The sequence below is a fragment of the Seriola lalandi genome, unplaced genomic scaffold, assembly GCF_002814215.2.
Source record: "Seriola lalandi dorsalis isolate HSWRI2012SDOR001 ecotype SW California unplaced genomic scaffold, Sedor1 jcf7180002054256, whole genome shotgun sequence".
NCBI classification, from domain to species: domain Eukaryota; kingdom Metazoa; phylum Chordata; class Actinopteri; order Carangiformes; family Carangidae; genus Seriola; species Seriola lalandi.
In genome coordinates this window covers 660,076-681,471 of record NW_019524809.1, presented here as the reverse complement: position 1 = coordinate 681,471, position 21,396 = coordinate 660,076, and the positions used below count along the sequence as shown (strand labels likewise).

General features: G+C 39.5%; 2 protein-coding genes across 2 annotated transcripts in view; both read left to right on the top strand.

Moving 5' to 3' along the window:
• Window positions 1-3,506, top strand: part of LOC111653939 (uncharacterized) — a 7,086-nt gene extending 3,580 nt beyond the window's left edge. Inside the window, exons 6-14 of the mRNA XM_087173562.1 lie at window positions 13-193; window positions 296-399; window positions 494-542; window positions 660-702; window positions 969-1,011; window positions 1,147-1,227; window positions 2,715-2,781; window positions 3,172-3,229; window positions 3,313-3,506. Of these exons, the coding sequence (XP_087029688.1) occupies window positions 13-193; window positions 296-399; window positions 494-542; window positions 660-702; window positions 969-1,011; window positions 1,147-1,227; window positions 2,715-2,781; window positions 3,172-3,229; window positions 3,313-3,362 (676 nt within the window). The 3' untranslated portion in view covers window positions 3,363-3,506. The remainder of the gene's footprint in view (window positions 1-12; window positions 194-295; window positions 400-493; window positions 543-659; window positions 703-968; window positions 1,012-1,146; window positions 1,228-2,714; window positions 2,782-3,171; window positions 3,230-3,312) is intronic.
• Window positions 3,507-9,410: 5,904 nt separating this feature from the next.
• The window catches only part of LOC111653974 (RAC-beta serine/threonine-protein kinase-like), an 18,235-nt gene continuing 6,249 nt past the window's right edge, over window positions 9,411-21,396 (top strand). Inside the window, exons 1-10 of the mRNA XM_023404776.2 lie at window positions 9,411-9,730; window positions 11,155-11,310; window positions 11,494-11,622; window positions 11,775-11,886; window positions 12,091-12,241; window positions 15,557-15,688; window positions 18,173-18,238; window positions 20,393-20,461; window positions 20,599-20,721; window positions 21,220-21,348. Of these exons, the coding sequence (XP_023260544.1) occupies window positions 11,265-11,310; window positions 11,494-11,622; window positions 11,775-11,886; window positions 12,091-12,241; window positions 15,557-15,688; window positions 18,173-18,238; window positions 20,393-20,461; window positions 20,599-20,721; window positions 21,220-21,348 (957 nt within the window). The 5' untranslated portion in view covers window positions 9,411-9,730; window positions 11,155-11,264. The remainder of the gene's footprint in view (window positions 9,731-11,154; window positions 11,311-11,493; window positions 11,623-11,774; window positions 11,887-12,090; window positions 12,242-15,556; window positions 15,689-18,172; window positions 18,239-20,392; window positions 20,462-20,598; window positions 20,722-21,219; window positions 21,349-21,396) is intronic.

Below are 21,396 nucleotides of genomic sequence, written 5' to 3'. Positions count from 1 at the left end.
CCCACCAGCACCCCCACCACCTCCAGGCCCACCACCTCCCTCTGGACCTTGCCCACCTGCACCTCCACCACCTCCTCCTGGGGGCATGGCCCCACCTGCACCACCCCCACTCCCTGCAGGAGGAAGCGGAGGTGGAGGGGCAAATGATCTGGCTGCAGCTCTGGCAGGAGCCAAACTGCGTAAAACAGCCAAGGTAGGGATGGTATGATTTTGGTGTCCATGTTCTTGTAAGTGACAGACTGTTAAAGTCGTCCAATCGGCCAAAAACTTAGTGGATGTGCTTTTGTGTATCAAGGATGAGGGAGGAGCAGCAGCACCAGCCCCCAAACCAGCAGCCTCATCTGGTGGAGGCGGAGGAGGTGGTCTAATGGGAGAAATGAGTGCCATCCTTGCTAGGAGGTAAGTTATTATTTAAGAGACATATAAGATAGATATCTGTGATGATTTGATATTAGGGACTTCTGAATTCCCATAATTCAACTGTATTAAATAGGAGGAAAGCTGCTGACACTCCTGCTGCTAAAAAGGAAGAACTTAGTAATGTAAGTTTCCTGTCATTGATTTCATGGTTATTGGATTTTCTGTCATTATTCTGTAGTATTTGTAGAATGACCAGTAAAATGTAAGATATGAGCAGATGATAACTTGTTTGTCTGCAGGAGGAGTCTGACTCCTCAGCATCAAAATCCTCAGCACCAAGAGGTGAGTAACATTACTGTCACCGCTTCTACAGGATTGTAATAAAGAAGAATTAATTATTAGTATATCTCCATTGTCACATTACATAATACTGTGAAAAAAAATTATTTTTAAAATTAAATTTAAAATTTTTGTTTAATTTTACAATAATATACCACAACATAACATGGTATGAAGAAATACATTTTTGGTTAAAAGAGATAAACTACAAAAAAAATTTTAATTTATGGCCATGTGCTGTAATGATTCAAATAATCATATTTCACCAGAAATCAAGGAAAAGTCCAAGGAAACATCTGCCACTCTGCCAAGGTAAGAGACTGATCCTTCAAGCTTTCACTATCCATACAACTATTACACAGACACCTATAAGTTCAAAAACCCAATCAGTGGCTGTTCTGAAAGGTCTGCATGTCTTTTTTTGACATTTCTTTTTTTTTTTTTCAGGCAAAAATCTTTAACCAGCAGTCAAAAGGACACCAGCCCGAGTTCTCCCTCCTCTAACTCACCCACTACCCCAGTGTCCAGGTAAAATTCCCTCCACTGTCCTCCACTGTGGTTTCAGAAAGCATTCAGAACCCTTCGGTCCGGCAGAGTTCATTCTGTTGTGGATTCAATTGTAAATTGAAAGAAACTGCCATTATTGCCCATTAACGTACAGTCAATAATCAATAAGTCAATTTTTGGCTTCATTCATGCTTCCTTCATCTCTGACCAGTCTCCCTGTCCCTGCTGCTGAGAAGCCCCCACCATGCATGATGCTGCCATGCTTCACAGTAGGGATGGTGTTAGCAAGGTGATGAGCAGTGTCTGGTGCTCAGAACAAAGGGTTTAGATTTTGTCTCAACAGACCAGAGAGTCTTTTTCCTCACACACTGAGATCTTTAAATGTTTTATGACAAACTCCGGTCTCTGCAGAGGACTTCTGAAGCTATTATAGTGACAGTTTGGATCTAGCCACTGTGCTCCTGGGCACACTCTGAGCTTTAGAAATGGTTTTACACCCTTTCTCTGATCAATGCCTCTCAACAATTTTATCATAGATCAGGTCGACAAAGATTTCCTTGGAGTTCATGGTCTTTGTCCTGACATGCAGTGTGCATTGTGGGATCTTATATACACAAGTGTAAGTCTTGATAAACTCTAAACAGTCAATTCAGTTTACCACAAGTGGATTCCAGTCAAGTTGTAGACACATCTCAAGGATAATTAAAGCAAACAGGAAGAACTCGATGACAGGGTCTGAATAGTTTTTGTTTTTCAAAAAATTTGGCTAAAATTTCTAAAAACCCGTTTTCATTTTGTTATAATGGATTATTGAGTGTAGACTGAGGAGGGGTCTGAAGACTTTCTGGAGCTACTATAGTCCTGAGATGCTTGTGTGCTGCCTACAGTTTGAACATTGAAATGAGCTCTGCATGGGTTCCACTGCTGTTTTCATCTGCTTTTGCAAATCACTCACTCCAGGAAATGAAACGCTTGAAATTTTGTGATTCTTCTCTGTTATTATAGCATAGGAATTTTAAGCTGCTGAGGTGACCTTCAGTGTCCCGCTTCACTTCAACATGTTGCCATGACAGTATCTTGTAACTGAATTGAGATTTTGCTCATGACATCTGACTATCACAACAATAATGAGTATTGACAATAAACTGCAGTCAATAAACAGAAGTAGACATTTTGAAGGTACTTGAATTATACTCACCACAGGAACTTTGCTCAAATGGCTTTGTAAAGACTTGAGGAAGTGGTTGCTCTTACTGAAACACAAACTGTTTTAGGGACGATGGCAGATGATGTATTCTAAACACTGATCACATTTACTGTATAACTGTTCGCTGCTTTTCTGTTTCCCTCTATATCTCACTCTCCTGAGAGTTCCTAATACCTTTTATAATATACTTTTTGTCTGTCTGAAACAAAGTTTGAGGCCTCTGCTGGCCAACTCTATAAGGCCTCCTTAATCTCAAGGAATATGTTTTAGCTGAATGTAAAAATGTATTTTTCCATTTTAGGATGAAGGTGGTGAAAAAGAATTCAGATGGTGCAGGACATGATATTGATATGGATCAAATCAAACAGGTTGGTCCCTCTATCTGTACCTGAAGAAACAAGATCCTACAGCTCTAAAGTCTGTAAAGTTATGTGTTATGACTTTCTCAAAGCAGAACATTTATTTTTAAATTAATTTAAAAATAAATAAAATTTCTTTCATGGGAAATTATGTGGCTTTTGTTTGTAATGAACAGAGATGGTAAAAACAATGTTATGTTGTAAGGTTCTGTTTCCTGTTCACAGTGAACTGCAAGCACCAGGAAGTAATGACATCAAACCACAGACTCTCAGTATTAGACATAATGCTCTGTCCAGGATACCATATTGTGATTTTAATTATGAAGCAGGATTTATCAAGTAATAACTTTGTAATAACTGTGTAATACCAAGGTCTTGTGTGTATCTGCGTGTTTATAGGAAATCCTTGAGGAAGTGAAAAAAGAACTTCACAAAGTGAAGGAGGAGATTATCACAGGTAAGGTCCAGCTTGTGGAACTCTATTAATATTTGGAGAATGATTTTGTGTTACACCTGTATATTACTGTTTTTCTTTTCAAGTGCTGATCAAGGAGCTACAGAGTGCACAACTCAAAGATGAAGACTCTTGAGCTACTGAGGACTGGAATATAAAAATATGAAATACTTTTTTTTTCATTCAGTGGTCAGGCAATTTCATATTTTTACCCAAGAGAAATCATATGTTATTTTTACAAAGTCAAAACAGGCAACCTCAATAAACAGATCTGTATGTATCATTGTGTTTCTTCATATTTTCCAGTGGTACCATTTGAAGTCTGACTGATAATGGATTTTTGACAAATATTGTTATTTAAGAGATACAAAATTCTGATAACAATCTGTCAATATTGATTTTTCTACATGAACATATAAAATCCACAAACTTCTTCTTTTTCCTTTTTGATAAGTAACATGTCCCAATTTTTATTTCATTTTTTTTTTAAATATCTTGTTACTCTAGTATACATTATATATACTGAAATGTATATATAAATAAAATATATATAAATTAGCCTTGATACTAAATACTTACTTCTTTTTTTTTTACTTTAACTGATGTGCCTGTCATCATCAGACTTCCTCCTCCTACTGTACCGTCCCACTTCCTGTCCAGCCAATTAAATATTCATAAGGTTCAGCTGAGGTTATGTAGAAACTCCAACTTTCCCCCATCCTAGATTTGTGTACTGCTGTGCTTATTTACGTACTCACATCTGTAGAAAATAACAGCTGGGTGTAATATTGTTCCATTTATGGAAGAAGTCCTCTATAAATGTACTCAATTACAAGTAAAGTAAGTCTTGCATTAAAAGTATATAAGTATTATTGGCAAAAAAAAGTAGTGCATAATGGTTGTCAGAATGTTAATTTATTTGATATGATTATTGATGTATTAAAGTGTGAGCAGCATTCAGTGTTATAGCAGGTTGAGGTGTTCAACATTTAAATATTTACTGTTAGTCACCAAAATGTATTTAAAAAAACTGAAAATTAGTTTATATCTAGCATGGGTACCCACATGAATCACACACTGCATCCATGTTTTTGTATTCTATACGTTGACTTGACATTGACCTTCCAGCACAAATACAAGTTCTTTCCACTCGTGGGTTTCTGGCAACCAGCTGTTAACAACAGGAATGAGCAGACAGGTACAGTATACTGTATGTTTGATATAAACACTGTATAATGTTTACCTGTCTGAGTTTTATAATGCTTGCACCTTTGGATGGGATTATTAAAATGAGTAGTTGATATGAGGGCACCTCGGTAGCTCACCTGGTAGAGCGCGCACCATTAAGGCTTAGTCCTAGCCGCAGCAATCATGGGTGTGACTCCGACCCACGGCCCTTTGCTGCATGTCATCCTCTCTCTCCCTGAATTTCCTGTCTCTCTCAATGTCCTGTCTGAATAAATGCCCAAAAATACAACTTGAAAAACTGTTCCATCTTATTAACTCTTACCCTTATTAGTCTCAATTATGAGAGCATGTGTAAGGCAAATCAGCACTGTGTATATGTGAGTGCGCTCATGTCACATGTTCATGTAAGCTCTGTGTCTTCCGGTTGCAAACAGGTGTTGCTCTTTAACAGCCTGATTGATCTCTTTCAGGTTTACAAGAACAACCAGACACACACACACACACACACACACTCAGGCAGGCAGAAAGCTGTTTATAAGTTAGTGCTCAGAGAGGGAGATAACAGTTCATGCCGGTAAAAAAGGCTTGTGCAGGTGGATCAATGTAAAATTATGTAATCAGGGCCCTATGAAACATAAATGCAAAGATTGAGTGGAGGAATACAATATTCAAAAAGTTTCTTGATCAAATATATCAGGCTATGAAAAATGTCGACAGCTCTGGGTTTATGAATGTGGACAAGTTACCAAATGTGTAATGTATGATCGGGTTCTACAGATAAATCCAACATGCCAAAAAAAAAAAATAAATGTATTATTTGGTTAGTTTCGCTGTAAATTTCTGTTATTGATTAGTCAGACTGGCTACAGTAGCTAGGCTAACCAACGCTATTTTAGCTCAAAGTCAGTATGAGTGTGAGAATAAGAAATTATTTTAACGTCATTTCAATAGCATCGCACATATGCCCACAATGTAACAGACAAGACAAACTTAAACATTTCTTTATCTGGAGTTATTTTGTCAATAAAGGCAGAGATATATGCATTTGTCGCAGGACTTGTCATAAAAGCAGGCCATGGACATCAAATTTGCGTATGCATCAGGGGGCAGTGATGGTCGGGCAGTGGCTGACCACTGTCAAGTCGCAACTGCCGCTGGGAAACGGTATGTGCCGGTGGAATACGAGTGGCATACCACTGGGGATTGGCATAGTATGCCACTGAGAGCATCGGCATAAACCGCTCCTCCACTAGCAGCATACCATTAGCCACTTTTCAATCTCGCCATCACTCGCTATCAGCCCAGGCCTGAAATTAAGAGACATGCTTGAAATAAAAACCGATCTGACTCTGCCTCAGCTAAAACCAATATTAAAGGGACATTATGAGGAAGATGACACAGCAGACCCGTACCAAAAACTGAGTCAGAAGAGTCAGGAGAGAGAGTCCGAGGAACACTACAGTGCAGACCTAGTCAAAAAGAAGTTTCTCAGATCAGTTGGTACAGGTCTGCTCAATGACAATATAAAATTGAAGTAAATGAAGCATCTAACCTTGAGGCTGAGTGACTCATTAAGCTTAAAAGAAACAGCCCCAAGGCACCCAGAGTGAATGAGCTGCAGACAGCCAGCAGATTGTGGGACAGCTCAGAGCGCTCATCAACTCAGAACACACAGTTGATGAGGAACAACAACAAGACTCCTAAGGAAAAGACAAAGGCAGCTCACCCCCCACCTGAGCCTGAGATGCACACCATGGTAAGAGAGCTTCAGTCAGAGGTACATTAGCTGAAATGGAAACGCATGGCGTTGGCATCCATGAGCACTGGCAAACCACAAAACTCCAAGCAAGTGGAAGAGAACAAAGACACCTGGAAAAAAGTTCTTTCTTTCAATGGTCCACATACACAACTTAGGGGTGGGAACAACCATAATCCCCACGATACGATATTATCACGAAACTTTCTTCCACTTATGTTATTCCTACACCAGACTAATGGTGTTATCAACTAAATGTCACCAGATAACAAAATCTATCTAAGTTTCATGCAGAAATAGTTTATTTTAGTAATATTGTGCACAGTAGCTCACCAACTATATGCAGACAGTGCTTTTCTGATTTATTTCTCCGATGGATATTTGTTTTACCAATTTCCTCCTGCACGCTGACCGTCACCTTTGCTGACCTCACTAGAAAAAAACAACAACACCATCTAGCGGACTGAAATAGCAATTGATTTTATAATTCTAGTACCAAAAAGTTCAATTCGTATTTGCAATTTATATAATAAAAGATCAGTACTTGGCATCCATGAATCCATACAATATTGCCACGCAAAATATCAGGATACAATGCTGTATTGTTTTTTCCCCCACCTCTCATACTACACTGTACTAAAACTACAAACGAGACCAACATGGAACTGATAGCTGATACAAATGTTGCAGCCCGGTCGGAATTTATCGCCGTACACACAGCTGGTCCTAGTTTGCGAAGTAACTGCGTTTCGTATTATTTTTCTTCTAACCTGCCTTTCCTATGCACACACTCACACTTTTGCATATACAAATACACATATAGACTAAAGGCATTCAAAACACACACACAAATAAGTCTCTCACTCTCTCTCTCTCTCCTTCACTCACACAAGTCTCTCTATGGCCCTGTTCAGACCTGGTATTAACATGCATCTTCAGTGATCCAATCACAAGTGGTCAGCTACAAGTTTGTCAGTTTCGCACATGCCTCTCCACATGCGTCTTGATTGATCACTTGTGACCGGATCTCACTTCCCTGTTTTGTTTGCAAATAAACAGGTATGCATTGTTGTTTTTAGCCAACGGGGTGCTTTTGTGTCTGTGTGTGTGTGTGTGTGTGTGTGTGTGTGTGTGTGTGTGTGTGTGTGTGTGTGTGTGTGTGTGTCTTTTTGTCTGTGTGTCTGTGTTTGTGTGTAAGGGAGAGAGTCTGGCTGTTGAAGACACAGAGCTCATACAAATCTATGGGAGAAAAGGGTCAGCGAACCTCTCAAACTCCTGCCATTTAATACAAAACGGTGCATAATATCAGCAAGATTATCACATGGTCAGCACCACAAGACTCTCCTGAAGTCTATGGGACAGTTGGAGGGTACTCCCATCAGTGTGAGGCTGACAGTTAGTTCTTTTAGTCTCTGTGCAAAGGTAGTCACTTTATATGAAACAGGACAAATTTGTCTACTAATGAGGACGAAATTATGTCCTCTTTAATATTATTTTACATTTTCAATGAATAAAAATGTTGATATGTTACAGTAAATACAATTATCTCACCCTGTAGGTTGTCTGCTACTTCTGTTTAAAACAACTAGCTATTGATTCAGAGGCTATCCTTTTATTTTTCTTGATTTGGGCAACACATGACAGGGCCACAGTGATGCTGAAACTCATCTTTGAACTATATTTTTAGAAAAATATGTTATTTTTCATTAATCTTTCACTATAGGACATCAGACATCTCACCAGAGCCTGCAGCTCACCCGTCTGTGTCTCTGTGATATCTGAGTAGGTCTTACAGAAACTGGAGACCAGTCTGTGCAGCAGTGCCTACATTGTCATGCACTCTATGTGTGTATTTTACTGTAGCCTACATTCAACATTTCACCACCAGGTTTAGAGTAGCTTACTGAAATACACTTAGAATGTTGTTAAATACAGTTAGTATTTATTATTATTGTATCAGTTATTTCAAATGATGCGCTGGCAACAAGTGGCAGCAAGTCCGCATAGCTCGTAGTTTTTGCAATATATTTGTATATATTAGTATATTTTTTGTCGATTGAAGTTTTTTATTCTATGTCGTTGTTTCGTCTGACGATGGAGAAAATAATGTACACAAAGGACGGACTCCTGGCTTCAAAGTTTACCAGATATGGAGTTAAACATCCCATACCGACTGAGCTGAAGAAGCCGTAATGTGGATGCAGAGCCAGGGCTAAGCTAAAGGCTAGGAGATGGAGATATAAGCCTTTTCTACCATCGATCGTAATGGGAAATGTCAACTCTGGCTAACAAGTGTGATGAACTGGAGGCACTTGTGAAGAACCAGTGAGCATATCGTGAGTGTAGTCTCATGTGTTTTACGGAGACCTGGTTAAATGACAACACACCTCCAAGACCAAGGAGATGGTCATCAACTTTCGGAGGTCAAAGCCCACCCTTATAAATACCAAGGTGTGCACCTGGACAGTAAACTGGACTCATCCCTGAACACGGATGCCATCTACCGGATGGGGCAGAGTCGGCTCTTTTTCCTCTGGAAGCTCAGGTCCTTTGATAAAACGTGCAGCATTTCACTGGAGACGTCAGCCAGTGGTGGCCAGTGTATTGTTTTATGCTGCAGTCTGCTGGGGCAGCAGCATGTCCTACATGAACAAAAAGAGACTGGACAAGCTGGTTCAAAAAGGCTGGGTTTGTGCTTGGCAGGAGTCCGGACTCACTCAGGACTGTTGTGGAGAGACACATGCAATGTAAGATGGAGGCCATTTTAGACAATATCAACCATCCTCTCAACAACATCCTGGCAGGACAGAGAAGCAGCTACAGGTGCAGCAAACGTCTCAACTCACTGCGCTGCAGAACAGAGAGGTTCAGGAGATCTTTTGTTCCCACTGCCATCAGGGTGAAAACATTCTCTATGCTTTCTTTGTGTGAAGTTATGTATCATAAATAAACCCGCTTCAACTGAAAGTACGTCTATTGTCCGCCTGTGTCTCCGGCTGCAACAGGGACTTACATATTTTTCTGTTAGAACACTGCTTGGTGATGGATTGCTTCAGAGAGAGAGAGAGAGAGAGAGCTTGGGAGGTGATTCACTTCCTCGAAGCTTCAGGTTTAGAACTCAGTGCTAAAGTATTAATTACGATGTTTCGCCAGTGGGAGGCAGCAAACCGTGCCCAGTTTACCCGGAAGAAGAACAAGAAGAGGAAGAAGAAGAATAAGAAAAAGAACATGAAGAAGCAGCAGCAGCAGAAGAAGAACTAACAGAAGAAGAAGAACTAACAGAAGAAGAAGAAGAACTAACAGAAGAAGAAGAAGAACTAACAGAAGAAGAAGAAGAACTAACAGAAGAAGAAGAAGAAGAACTAATAAAAGAAAAAGAAGAAGAAGAAGACGAAGAACTAACAGAAGAAGAAGAAGAAGAAGACGAAGAACTAACAGAAGAAGAAGAAGTCGTCGTCGTCGTCGTCGTCGTCCACGGTGTTTTCCTGGGTGGATGGCCTTCTCTAATCCAGCTTGTGAAAACTGCATTGAACCGAGACGTGGGATAAAGTCAGTGAAATGTGTGTTAAAGCTTGTTGTTATATCATCAAGTGTAAAAGATATCGGTTTACGAGATAAGCCGAAGGGCCTGTAAATCAGTTGATAAGAATAGCTGTGTGACTACCTCGCTATTAGCAAAGCTACATCAGTAACCTACAGGTACACATGATCGCAAATGTAAGAGCGTTTACAAATAATAAACATGCATTTTTAACCTATGGTAGATCATGTAGTCATTAGTAACATTATAATACAGTGGTACAATCCTTTAAAGGCGCCGCACGGAGAGCACAATGTGTCTTTTAGTCGTAAAATACTAACTTAAAACGTGATATTAAGCTTTAATTAGCAAAATTAGGTCTACCCTAGATGACATGTATTTGAAATTCCGAAAGCGTTATTTGATGTTTTGGTGGTTCATGTTCACAGTAAATATAGATTCATTGTCAAATGTTGGTGGGTCAATAACTGACTAGATTGACAGTCCCCAGTATAATCTCCCGTACATAGTTCATTGAAAGTTAATTTATCACTGGTAGCATATAGCTAACGGTAACTGCTCTTAGCGTTTAATGCTAGCGTTAGTGTTAGCTAAATAACTTTGAACGACAGCCAACCACAACAGAGAGATTATTTTAAATTATTAAGAACAAAAATTCAATAATGAATAATTCAACGTTTTCTTTATCTCTAACCTACTAAAGTATGGAATAGGATCAGGACCACATGCATAAAAAAATATTTATTCTTTTTTGAATTTTGATTTTAATCTCAGAATTTTGACTTTAATCTCAGAATTTTGACTTTTTTCTCAGAATTGTGATTTTTAATATCAGGATTCAGACTGTAGAGACATACATTTCCTGCGTGTGTGAATTTGACGTTAGTGTTATTAGTTCTAAATGTAGCCCTTCTCCCTACAGTAGCCTTCTCTGTTGGATGATCAGATCACACATGAAACTCATCCATTTACTTTCAGTAATAACTTACACTGTTTGCCATTGCCGTTAAATATTTGTATTGGTGTAAAGGTGAAAAAAGGGGACGGCAGGATCCGATGCTAGCCAAATGTCGATTTCTTATCTGCTTTGCAATGCGTTTTATGTATGCAGAAAGGAAGTGTTACCCATACCTCTCCAGAACCGAGTTATTTCTCACATGTGCATCAAATCTATGCAGATAAACAACATTACAGAATTATGTTGATGAATAGTTTATGAAGAGAGTTTATTCATTTTCATGTTCATTTTTAAAAGATTCTTAAATGTTAAATTGAACTTAATAAAACTTTAGACTGTTGGTCTGCAAACAAAGTGAACTGAATTTACCCCCTGTACCCACTGTTGACTGTCTTAACTCCTCTGTCACTCTTTTAGAATGTTTCTTTTTTGAAAGTATTTGAAGATGGCCATGTTTAATTTGCACTGCTCATTTCATTCATTAGGTACTACTGTTTGGATTTGAAACAGTGACTGAGACAGGCCCAAAAGAGAAATCCACTGTTCCCCTCCCCGACCTCTCGTTCCTGACCCTCTTTGAAACACATCTCTCACCATGAATGAAGTTAATATAGTCAGAGAGGGTTGGCTCCACAAAAGAGGTAAGGTAATATGCTGACAAAGGCTTGGCGTTACAAGTGTTATAAATTGTCATGCTTAGGCCCACCTAGAATTATAAACTTGAGATGTCAATCAGATTTAGCTAAAGTGTTCATGTTAAAATGCCAGTGATGTTCCTATTGATTGAAACTTGTACTCAAATTTCATTTCTCTTTCTGACCCAGGTGAATATATCAAAACATGGAGGCCCAGGTATTTCATCCTGAAGAGTGACGGTTCCTTCATCGGCTACAAGGAGAAGCCAGATCTAAACGACCAGACTTCACCACCCCTCAACAACTTCTCAGTAGCAGGTTTGTCCTGCACATGGTCAAATCTAACTCAGAACATTGCTTTATCTTGATAACTATCAGTTGGATGTTTTAAGTGTTATACTGGTCAGACTCCAGTTTTCCAGTCTTCAACAGTTTTCTGTAAACGTCCATCTTAATTGTATACTTCACAGAATGCCAGTTAATGAAGACAGAAAGACCCCGGCCCAACACATTTGTCATCCGTTGCCTACAGTGGACTACTGTCATTGAACGTACCTTTCATGTGGACAGCAATGAGGAGAGGTAAGAACAGGGTAAAATACAATATCAAGCAAGCTACTATCTTTGTCTAAGAGAATTGTGTCAAACTATGGTGCAAACACTTGAAGTGATGCCCAAATGGCATTCAATGGCCTTCATCTGTAAGAGGCGCTCCAATACTTGGTTCATCTGTTTGAGGCCTCAGTCATGTAATGCCTGACAAATTCTGGGATTTTTGCTTCTCAGAGAGGAGTGGATGCGGGCAATCCAGTCTGTGGCAAATAGTCTGAAGATGAGAGAACAGGAGGAAGAAGAGCCAATGGATATGTTTGGCTCACCTAGTGAAAGCAGCCTCGAGGAGATGGAGGTGGCGATGTCCAAGAGCAACACCAAAGTGGTGAGAGGATCAGTTGTTGGGGACATAGAAGATAAAGAGCTCTAGTCTGAATGAATACAATGAAATGTTGGCAATGTTTAGCTTTTGCCTTGTGAAGGCATTTGAAAACACAAACAAAGAAGCAGTATTCATTTTTGAGGAGCACTATATGAAGCACAGTGAGTTCTTGTTTTAACTGTATAGTTTCTACAGTAGTAATAATTCATTAAGCAGTCCCTCCAGATGTTGCGATGCAGCAATTGCAATACTTAACGCAAATGCAACCAATTCCCGTGAATTCTGTGCGGCTTTGCATTTGTGTCCAATCACTGCAACTTTTTTCTGCAAATTTGATTTGCACAGTGATTTACAGACACACTCCGGCGGACACGGGACTCAATGTCTCCAGTGGCTGGGAGCTGAGCTGCCTAGCCTGTTAAAACATATAGTTGAAAACCACCAATGCGTAAAAAGTGTATGTGGCTTAAAACTAGAAGTCAAGTTTAAGCTTCTGATAGGCAACTACAACACCTACCCATGCATAGGGGATATGATATCATTGACAGGCAAAAATTTCACAGAGCATTGCCATATTAAAATTACATATTTCTCTAGGTGTGCGAATTACTGGAAAATGTAAGTACACAACTCAAAACATTTTTTAGACATTTTAGTGAGGAAAAGTTACATACTCTCACCCCCACAGGGTGAGTGCAGTGTTCAAAATACTCAAAAGACCAGTGAATGTCCACACCAAAGAATTTAATTCAAATTGTTTAGTGAATCTTTTCAACAAGCAATGAACAATTACAAAATTCTGGATCAGATGTGCCTTTTCCTAACCAATAACAAGTGTTGGTCAGTCCACAGTCTGACAACCTAACTTTCCCTGATCCAGTGTATTTATACAAGTACAAACAAAGAAATGTGCATATGGGCGTTTAGTCGTCTTCTGATTGGCTCTGCTGGCTTCCTCCTTCCCACCTGACTCCGACCTCAAGTGTAACCTAAAGCTCAGCACGCTCAAAGGAAGACAGTTAATGTATACATATAAATTACCAATTATCTACCTCTGTTACCTCCGGCTGCCCCCCCCCTACACATGCCCATAGGGTGATCTTTATCAGTGGTTGTAAATAGTTTCCCTGGGGCAGATGTTTAAACAACAACTCACCCTTAGCACCTAAATATCCACTAGCATAAATCATTGAACAGTTTTAACTTTAATAGTCTGAAATACTACAACAAAATGTATTTTTATTAGTAGATTTTCACCTTGGTACTGTCTAGCCAGCAATGCAGAAAAGTGGGTCAGTTGACTGCGTCATAATGTCTGTATTGTCTTGCATGCCTTATAGAGATACTTTTAGAGAACTGGCCAGACGTCGAGCCTCATATAAGACCAATTTTGTATTCCTCTCCTAAACCTCTTTTACTTCCTTCTGTGAGATTTACTCAGATGAGTGTTCCAACAAACATTCTGAATTGCTTATTTCAACCTGATTAATGACATTTTTGTGTTCATGAGGTTTGATTATTATATATATTATATATATTATACATATATACTATAATTGATACCCCCAAATATGAGTATGGCGGTGTGCTTGGACACAGTGGCTCGGCGCTATACCTGGACTGAAATTTTGGGAGTTAGAGACAATTGTACAGGACGTGTCCCCAGAGAGCTTAGTTCATTCACGGTGGACATAACTTGCTCCGCAAAGCAAACAGTGACTAACAAACCAGCAGCAAGGAGGCACAGGCAGCCAACAACTGTGTGTGTGATGTGAGTTTTTAATGCTGAAATGCAGACATTTTACTTGCCCAGGGAGTTCTCAGCAGTTTTTATCATAGCTTTGTACTGTATGTCCACCCTCAAGCTAGTGCTAAGCTAGCTATGCACAAACTGCATGATGCCATCAGCAGGCAACAAAACAAGCTACCTGGCAGTATTTTTATTGTGGCAGGTGACTTCAACCACTCCAACCTTTAAAATTGTTTTACCTAAATTCCACAAGAATGTTGATGTTAAAACAAGGAAGTGCAAAACATTGGACCAGATGTATATAAATATATCTGGAACCTTCGAAACTCATCCATCACCCCACCTTGGACAGTCTAATCATTTGTCCTTCTTTGTGACCCCAGCATAGAAACTCTCATAGATCTAAACCTCAGACCAAGACAGTGCAGATTTGGACCAAAGAATCCAATTCAGCACTACAGGATGAAGACACATTGTGATCACTCTTTGAACACCCAGACATCGAGCACTACACCTCCACAGTGTTGGCATGGATCAACTTCTGTGTTGATAAAGTTGCTGTAAGAAAGCACATTAAAGTGTTCCCTAACCAGAAACCCTGGTTCAACGGCAGTGTGTGGCTTCTACTCAAAGTCAGGAAGGCAGCACTTACAGTAGATCAGGAGAGAGGAAGGCCTCAAAGGGTGAGGCATCAAAAGTGTCAAACAGAAGTACAATCAGTGCATTAATTTCACAGACAACAATCAATGCACTATGTGGCAATATATCAGGAAAATAACTGTTTACAAACAATACACTTGTATTGTAAACCTCAGTTGACACCTCCCTCCCAGAACAGCTCATTTTTTGCCCCCTTCGAGAACAGCTCCAAAACTGGACAAGCTACAATTATCACCCCACAAGAGAGTGAGCAGCCACTTGCACCCCCCCCCCCCCCCCCCCTTACAAAATCCATCGGACATTATTGGTTCTGCTCTCAGTACTGAAGAAATTATGAAATTAATTTCCAATTTGTTATTGCAACATAAAAGTTCTCATGCACATTCACCAACTCCGCTTCTGATTAAGTCATTCGTCTATGATGCATTTTGGCTGTTCCCTACGCCCCTACGCATAGGTTCTTCTGCATCTCCCTCTCTGACCCTGAGTGTGAGAGGCGGGGCAGCGCTCTCACACTGGAGCGCCAGTCTAATGAGCTAATTAAAGTTCTTAAAGTCTTTCAGCTCAGATCTACAGAATTTTATTACAGAAAGATCCAGTGAAGGAGAAAAACTACTAAAATCAATAGATGTCTCGTGTTGTATTTACTGCTGTACTATCCACCCAATTGTCGATAACTCTAATTATCATTGATCATCAATATCACCAGCGCTTTAGATCGTTAAAATAAAGCCCACTGTGTTTGTTTTCATTAATGACTTAGTTGAAGATCAGATCACATCATCTCTGTCTGGAGGTTTATTTTCTCACACTTGTGTTTTTTAATTAAGTTTTGCACAATTTTACACAATTAGTTAAAATCCACATTACTAATGAATTCTCACACCCCAGACCTGTGTACTTTACAGACAATGAGTGACTTTGAGTACTTGAAGCTGCTTGGCAAGGGGACATTTGGGAAGGTGATTCTGGTCAAGGAGAAGTCCACCGGAGTACATTATGCCATGAAAATACTGCGCAAAGAGGTCATAATAGCCAAGGTGAGTAAGAGGTGCTTGTGTGTGCATGCGTGTGTGTAAACAATTTGTTTTAGCTACAGCAGTTACTCGCCTCGTTTTGCTTGGCACCTCAATACCTTCAGTGTCCTGATTTCCAGTATGGGGATATTATCTCAGACTACAAAACAGTATTTTCAGTATGTTTACTATACTATTTACCATGACCAAACTCCCCAGCCTAAACAAAGTGTTCTTTGTTTCCTTAACTTAAAAATGTTGTAGGGATGGGTTCAGTGGCATTTTATTGAATCTGAAACGGGTTCCAAATCTGTTTATTAAATCCCTCATCAAATTTGTTTTTGGTTTTGAATTAAAGCATCGGTTAGTTTAAAAAAGTACTTTTTTATCACTCAGTGCAGTAATACAATACATTTCAACTGTTTTCTGCAACAAAAGACAAAACTTGTGTAATGTGCAATTATTTATACGGCTGCTAGATTATGGCAAATATGATTATTTTGATCAATAATGTGATCATGATTATTTAACTGTTTTTTTTTACTTTTCATAAAACTTTGTCTTTTTTAACAGTGGACTTTCTTGAACTTTAAGTACAATACAATATACATTTTTTTTAATTTAACGTTTTAGAAACCGTAATGTTCAAGCAGTACAACACATCAACCCTGGCAGCACACTTGTTTATAGTAAAGTTAATATCAAGCACAACACACAACAGAAAATAAAAAACAGATTTCTAAACAAAAAGCATTGTGTCTATGTAGTTTTTCCGGATATACACGATATTACAGAGCACAGACAGCGTAGACAGACCTGTCACCTGTCCAGCACGGTGCTGTTAAACCAGAAACACTGCAGCTATACAGAGCATGGGGATTACAGAGTGAGCGCAGCTTCAAAATAAGTTTTAAAAACACGGTGAAAAAAAACAGTTTCCCACAGATTTTTATTTCTTTTGTGGCACTATTATTAAATATTAGCATATATAAGGTGCTCCATTGCAAATACTTGCTGCCAAGTACTTGACAAATATACAGCAACATATACAGGTCCATCTCTATTTGCTGTCAGTCTCACCTGTTGCCTCTGCCCTAGCTGGTTTTCCCACCGCAGCATTTTGGCTGCTGTCCTCCCTCTCCTCTTCTACATCTGTCTTCATTAGATACAGCTATCACCTCCTGGTGGTCTCTTGCTGTTTCAGCTGCCAAGAATTCATTCAAATTATGATAAAATACACTTAATACATTTTATTAAATTACTTAAGTCATCTACATATGAGACAGATATAGATATATCTCTCATAGATATACCCCTACCATATTATAATAATTTTGTCAGGATTGCAACAGCGGGGCAGGCTCTATAATTTGGAATATCACTGCCTGACTGGCTGACTGACTGAGTGATCATATTTCCACCACTGGTCAGTCAAATGCCTGGTCACTACGTTGGAGTTCCTGGTGAACACAGGTTCTGTTAGGTGGATATTTACAGCCTGAAGTGTTGCCAACTTAGCACATTGTCACTATATTTAGAGACTGGGTATAACTCTTGTATATAACTGGATGGTGTATGGATGCCGAATGGGGGCTTAGGGCTACACCTCTTGTTATCGGCAATCGAAAGAACCGCTCTGGTTTCCTGGCCAGGAACTTCAGGGAACTACTAAAGAATATAGTAGATCTGAATAGCATGTTAACAACAGAAATACCAGCAATTGGAAATGAGATACTATGCACAGCAATAAAAGCCCTGTTAAGTTATGACGGCCATGTTTTGTTTAGTTTTTTTTATCAATCTTGCTTATTTTTAACAGAGATTTGTCTGTCAGTGCCCCAAGGCTATCAGTCAAATTTGGTGTTGCTAAACTTGTGATTGTCAAATTTGAAGTCAATCAGACAAATGGTGTGAGGGGCACTTTTTGGAGCCTTTTGGAGCCTTAATTACACTACCACCATGTGGCAGTTTCGTGTTTCTCGCTCATTCCAGCTCACGGCAATTGTGAGCTGGAATGTGTGTAATTTCTGCTGCTAGGGGTCTCTCAATCAAAACAATAGCAAAAGACAATGTTGAGTGACATTGTGAAGTAGCAGGAGATTATAGGATTTTTTGTCTTCACCATTGCCATCAGCATTCTGCTGTGAAGAGCACTGTATTGTGGGATTATGACAACTGTTGTAAAGGTAAGTGGGCATCCCAGAGGAGATTTCATGAGTTCCACCTCACAGATGTCAGCTGCCGGTTGTTGGTGGACAGAGGTGTTACAATTAAGATGCACACAAATGTAATAAAGGTAATGATGCCACGCTAGGCTGTTGCTGACTCAGGGACAAGTGGCAGAATAAAATGAGAGACCATTGTATACATATCTAAATTCTTGAACATTTGGAAACAAAAATTATGTCAAACCCCAATGTTACAGTCTTAATGCCTGTTGCTGATTTAAGTAAAGCTTTACATATTATATTGCATGTTTTCAGTCTTCAGTCTTGTGTTTGTTTGCAGGATGAGGTGGCCCACACAGTTACAGAGAGCAGAGTGTTACAAAACACACGACACCCCTTCCTCACGGTGAGAACACCTCTTTTCTCATGTAAAACCGCCTGCACTCACTTAAAATGTTCTTTTTTATGAGCCAAATTGTCCATGGCTCAGTCAGAAGCTCTCAGTGCTGAGCTCCTCGTAGATGATTTCACCATTTGGCTCAACACTGAATGCTTATCAGTACAGATAGTGTATTCATTTGCATATAGTCAGTTTTAGCCACTTTGGCAGCGTACAGTAATTCTAGGGACACCAGTATTGGGCGGTCCACCACTTTTGATCCAGACTGAAATAAACTCTCAGAACATTTCATTTGGAATACCTGCTTATTTATGTAATTATCCATTCAGCCAATCATGTGCATGCATAAGATCCTGCAGAAGCAGGTCAACTGCTGATTTTCACACAGAACAGTCTCTAGAGTTTTAACTCAAAAGCCAAAAACCAAAATCATCCAATGAACAGCAGCTCTGTGGAGGAAACACCTTGATGAGAGAGGTCAGAGGAGAATGGACACAGGCTCACCAACACTGCACAGTTGAAGACTGGGAAAAAATGTAGCCTGGTCTGATGGATCTAGATTTCTGCTGAGGCAGCAGATGGAAGGGTCAGAGTTTGGCATCAACAGCATGAATCCATGGACCCAACCTGCATTGTTCCAACAGTCCAGGCTGATTGTGGTGGTGTAATGGTGTGGGGAATGTTTTCAGAGTTTGTAACATTCAAACCATGATTGATTTTCATTAAGGGCCCAGTCCATCTGAGTAGTGTTGCTGACCAAGTGCTTCCCTTTATGTCCAAGTTTACCATCTCCTAATGGTTACTTCCAGCAGGATAATGCTCCATGTCACAAAGCAAAAGTCGTTTAAAAATGGTTTCATAAACATGATAGTGAGTTCAGTGAACTTCAGTGGCCTCCCCAGTCTCCAGACCTGAATCCAATAGAACACCTTTGGGTGTGGCAGAACAGAACATTGGCAGCATAAATGTGCAGCTGACAAATCTACAGAAATGATCTGAGGCAATTATGTCAACATGGCACAAAGAACTGAGGCTGTTTGATAGCAAAGGGAGGCCCTACACAACTATTAGTATGGTATTCCTAATAAAGTGCTGCGTGAGAGTGTCTCAACATCTCTTTGATGAATTGCCATGAAATTTGATGAAGACATTCATGTTCTTCTCAGGATGAACTAACTAACTTTAGTGATCCTGACATTTAATCCAGCGCCATCATCAGGTCAAAATGTTAGTTTGTCCAAGGCTTTGATTTATGACATATACCCCCCCCAAAGTACTCCCATCACCCTCAGCTCTACTTTATGTGCAGTACTAAATGGCAAATGGTAGCATCTTGACATGCTATACTAAGATAGCGATCATTATGCCTGTTTAACATGAGAATGTTATCATTGACGCTGTGAGCATGTTTAATATGCTGACGTTAGCCTTAAACTCAAAGCACCGCAGTGTTTGTTGCAGAGTCTTGATACAAACCTGTTGCACATGATTGAAATTTGGATGATATAAAGCTAAATTCATTATTATTTGTGTGTATTTTAAGTGTTTTGTTTTTAGGGTGATACCTAAAACAGAACTAACTAAGTTGACTCCGTTGTGGCTGAATATTCCACTTGGTTTTATTTTGTTATGTGTCTGTTGTTCCTGCATTCATCTAATTTTTCATTAAGTTTGAAAATATTCAGCATTATTACTTGATTGTGTTTTTCATCAATACCCATTACGTACAATTGTAGCAAATACTCTGCTCTTGTTTTCCATCACCTTTCTCTATTTCAACAGCACATAGTTCATTTTGAGATAAAACTTTGAAAGCTTTGCGCCATGCTGTTTTCCTGTGTCGCTTTGTATATGATGATGTCTCCAAAAGAAAAACTAACTATTATTTGACTGACAGTATTAGGTTTTACATGCAGGCTCCTTGACTGATTGGATGTAAGCAGCCAGTATTCAGCTCAGTATTTGTCTTTACAGCAGGAATTTTACCACCAGTTCACAAAAGCTTTTAAAACCACTGTCAAATCATGTTAGTGAGATTGGAGGTATCTTTCAAAGGATGTTCATCATGCCTGATCATGTGCCTCTTTTGAAGCACTTTATTTCACTGTATTTTTGGCCCCTCAGATATATTTTCCTAATGTCTTAATTTTCTTCCTGCAGACACTGAAATATGCTTTCCAAACCAATGATCGACTCTGTTTTGTAATGGAATATGCCAACGGAGGCGAGGTGAGATCACATTCACACGTCCCAGTCACGTGGAGATATACTAATATCAGTTTGTGTTAACACAAACAACTTGCCCCGCACATCCAGATTTTTTTTGTAATGGGCAAGTGCTCTCCACCTGCTCTTGCCTCTTTCAGCTCTTCTTCCACCTGTCACGGGAACGAGTCTTCACAGAAGACCGGGCACGCTTCTACGGTGCCGAGATTGTGTCAGCTCTCGAATACCTGCATTCACGTGATGTCGTTTACAGGGATCTGAAGGTGAATATTGATTATATCCATCAGTTCTGAAAATATATGAAATATCATATCCATACAAAAATCAATAGATAAATCAATAAATCATGAAGTCAGAGAACATGACTGCTTGATAATTTGTGATTTTAGATTGCCTTACCAGGACGAGAGTTTTTAAGGCCCTGATTCCAATCTGAGTCCTTTAATATTGGGTGCTGCTGATAGCGAGTCCAATCTAATGCCAATGTTTACATGAGTTTAATGTAGAGTAAAAAAGCCTGTGTATCTGATCTTTTCTAAAAACTTATTTACCTACATGTAATGGAAAGAATATACCCCATTACTACCCACCTCTGTTTCTGAGTAAGCCGGGGGGAAGGGTGGTCAACATTTTTGAATACTTGACTACTGAGTATTGATCAGCAACTCAATCAAATGATCTATTATGTTCTCCTGATTAAATCTATCATCATATCCATGATCATCAGAATCAGATTTGATGTGTATTTTATTCCATCTCAGCTGGAGAATCTTATGCTGGACAAAGATGGCCACATCAAAATCACTGATTTTGGCCTTTGTAAGGAGGGCATTACTCCAGATGCTACCATGAAAACCTTCTGTGGAACTCCTGAATATCTAGCACCTGAGGTAAGGCACTGAAACTGACTGGGTGGCACATGTTAAACACAGCTGACC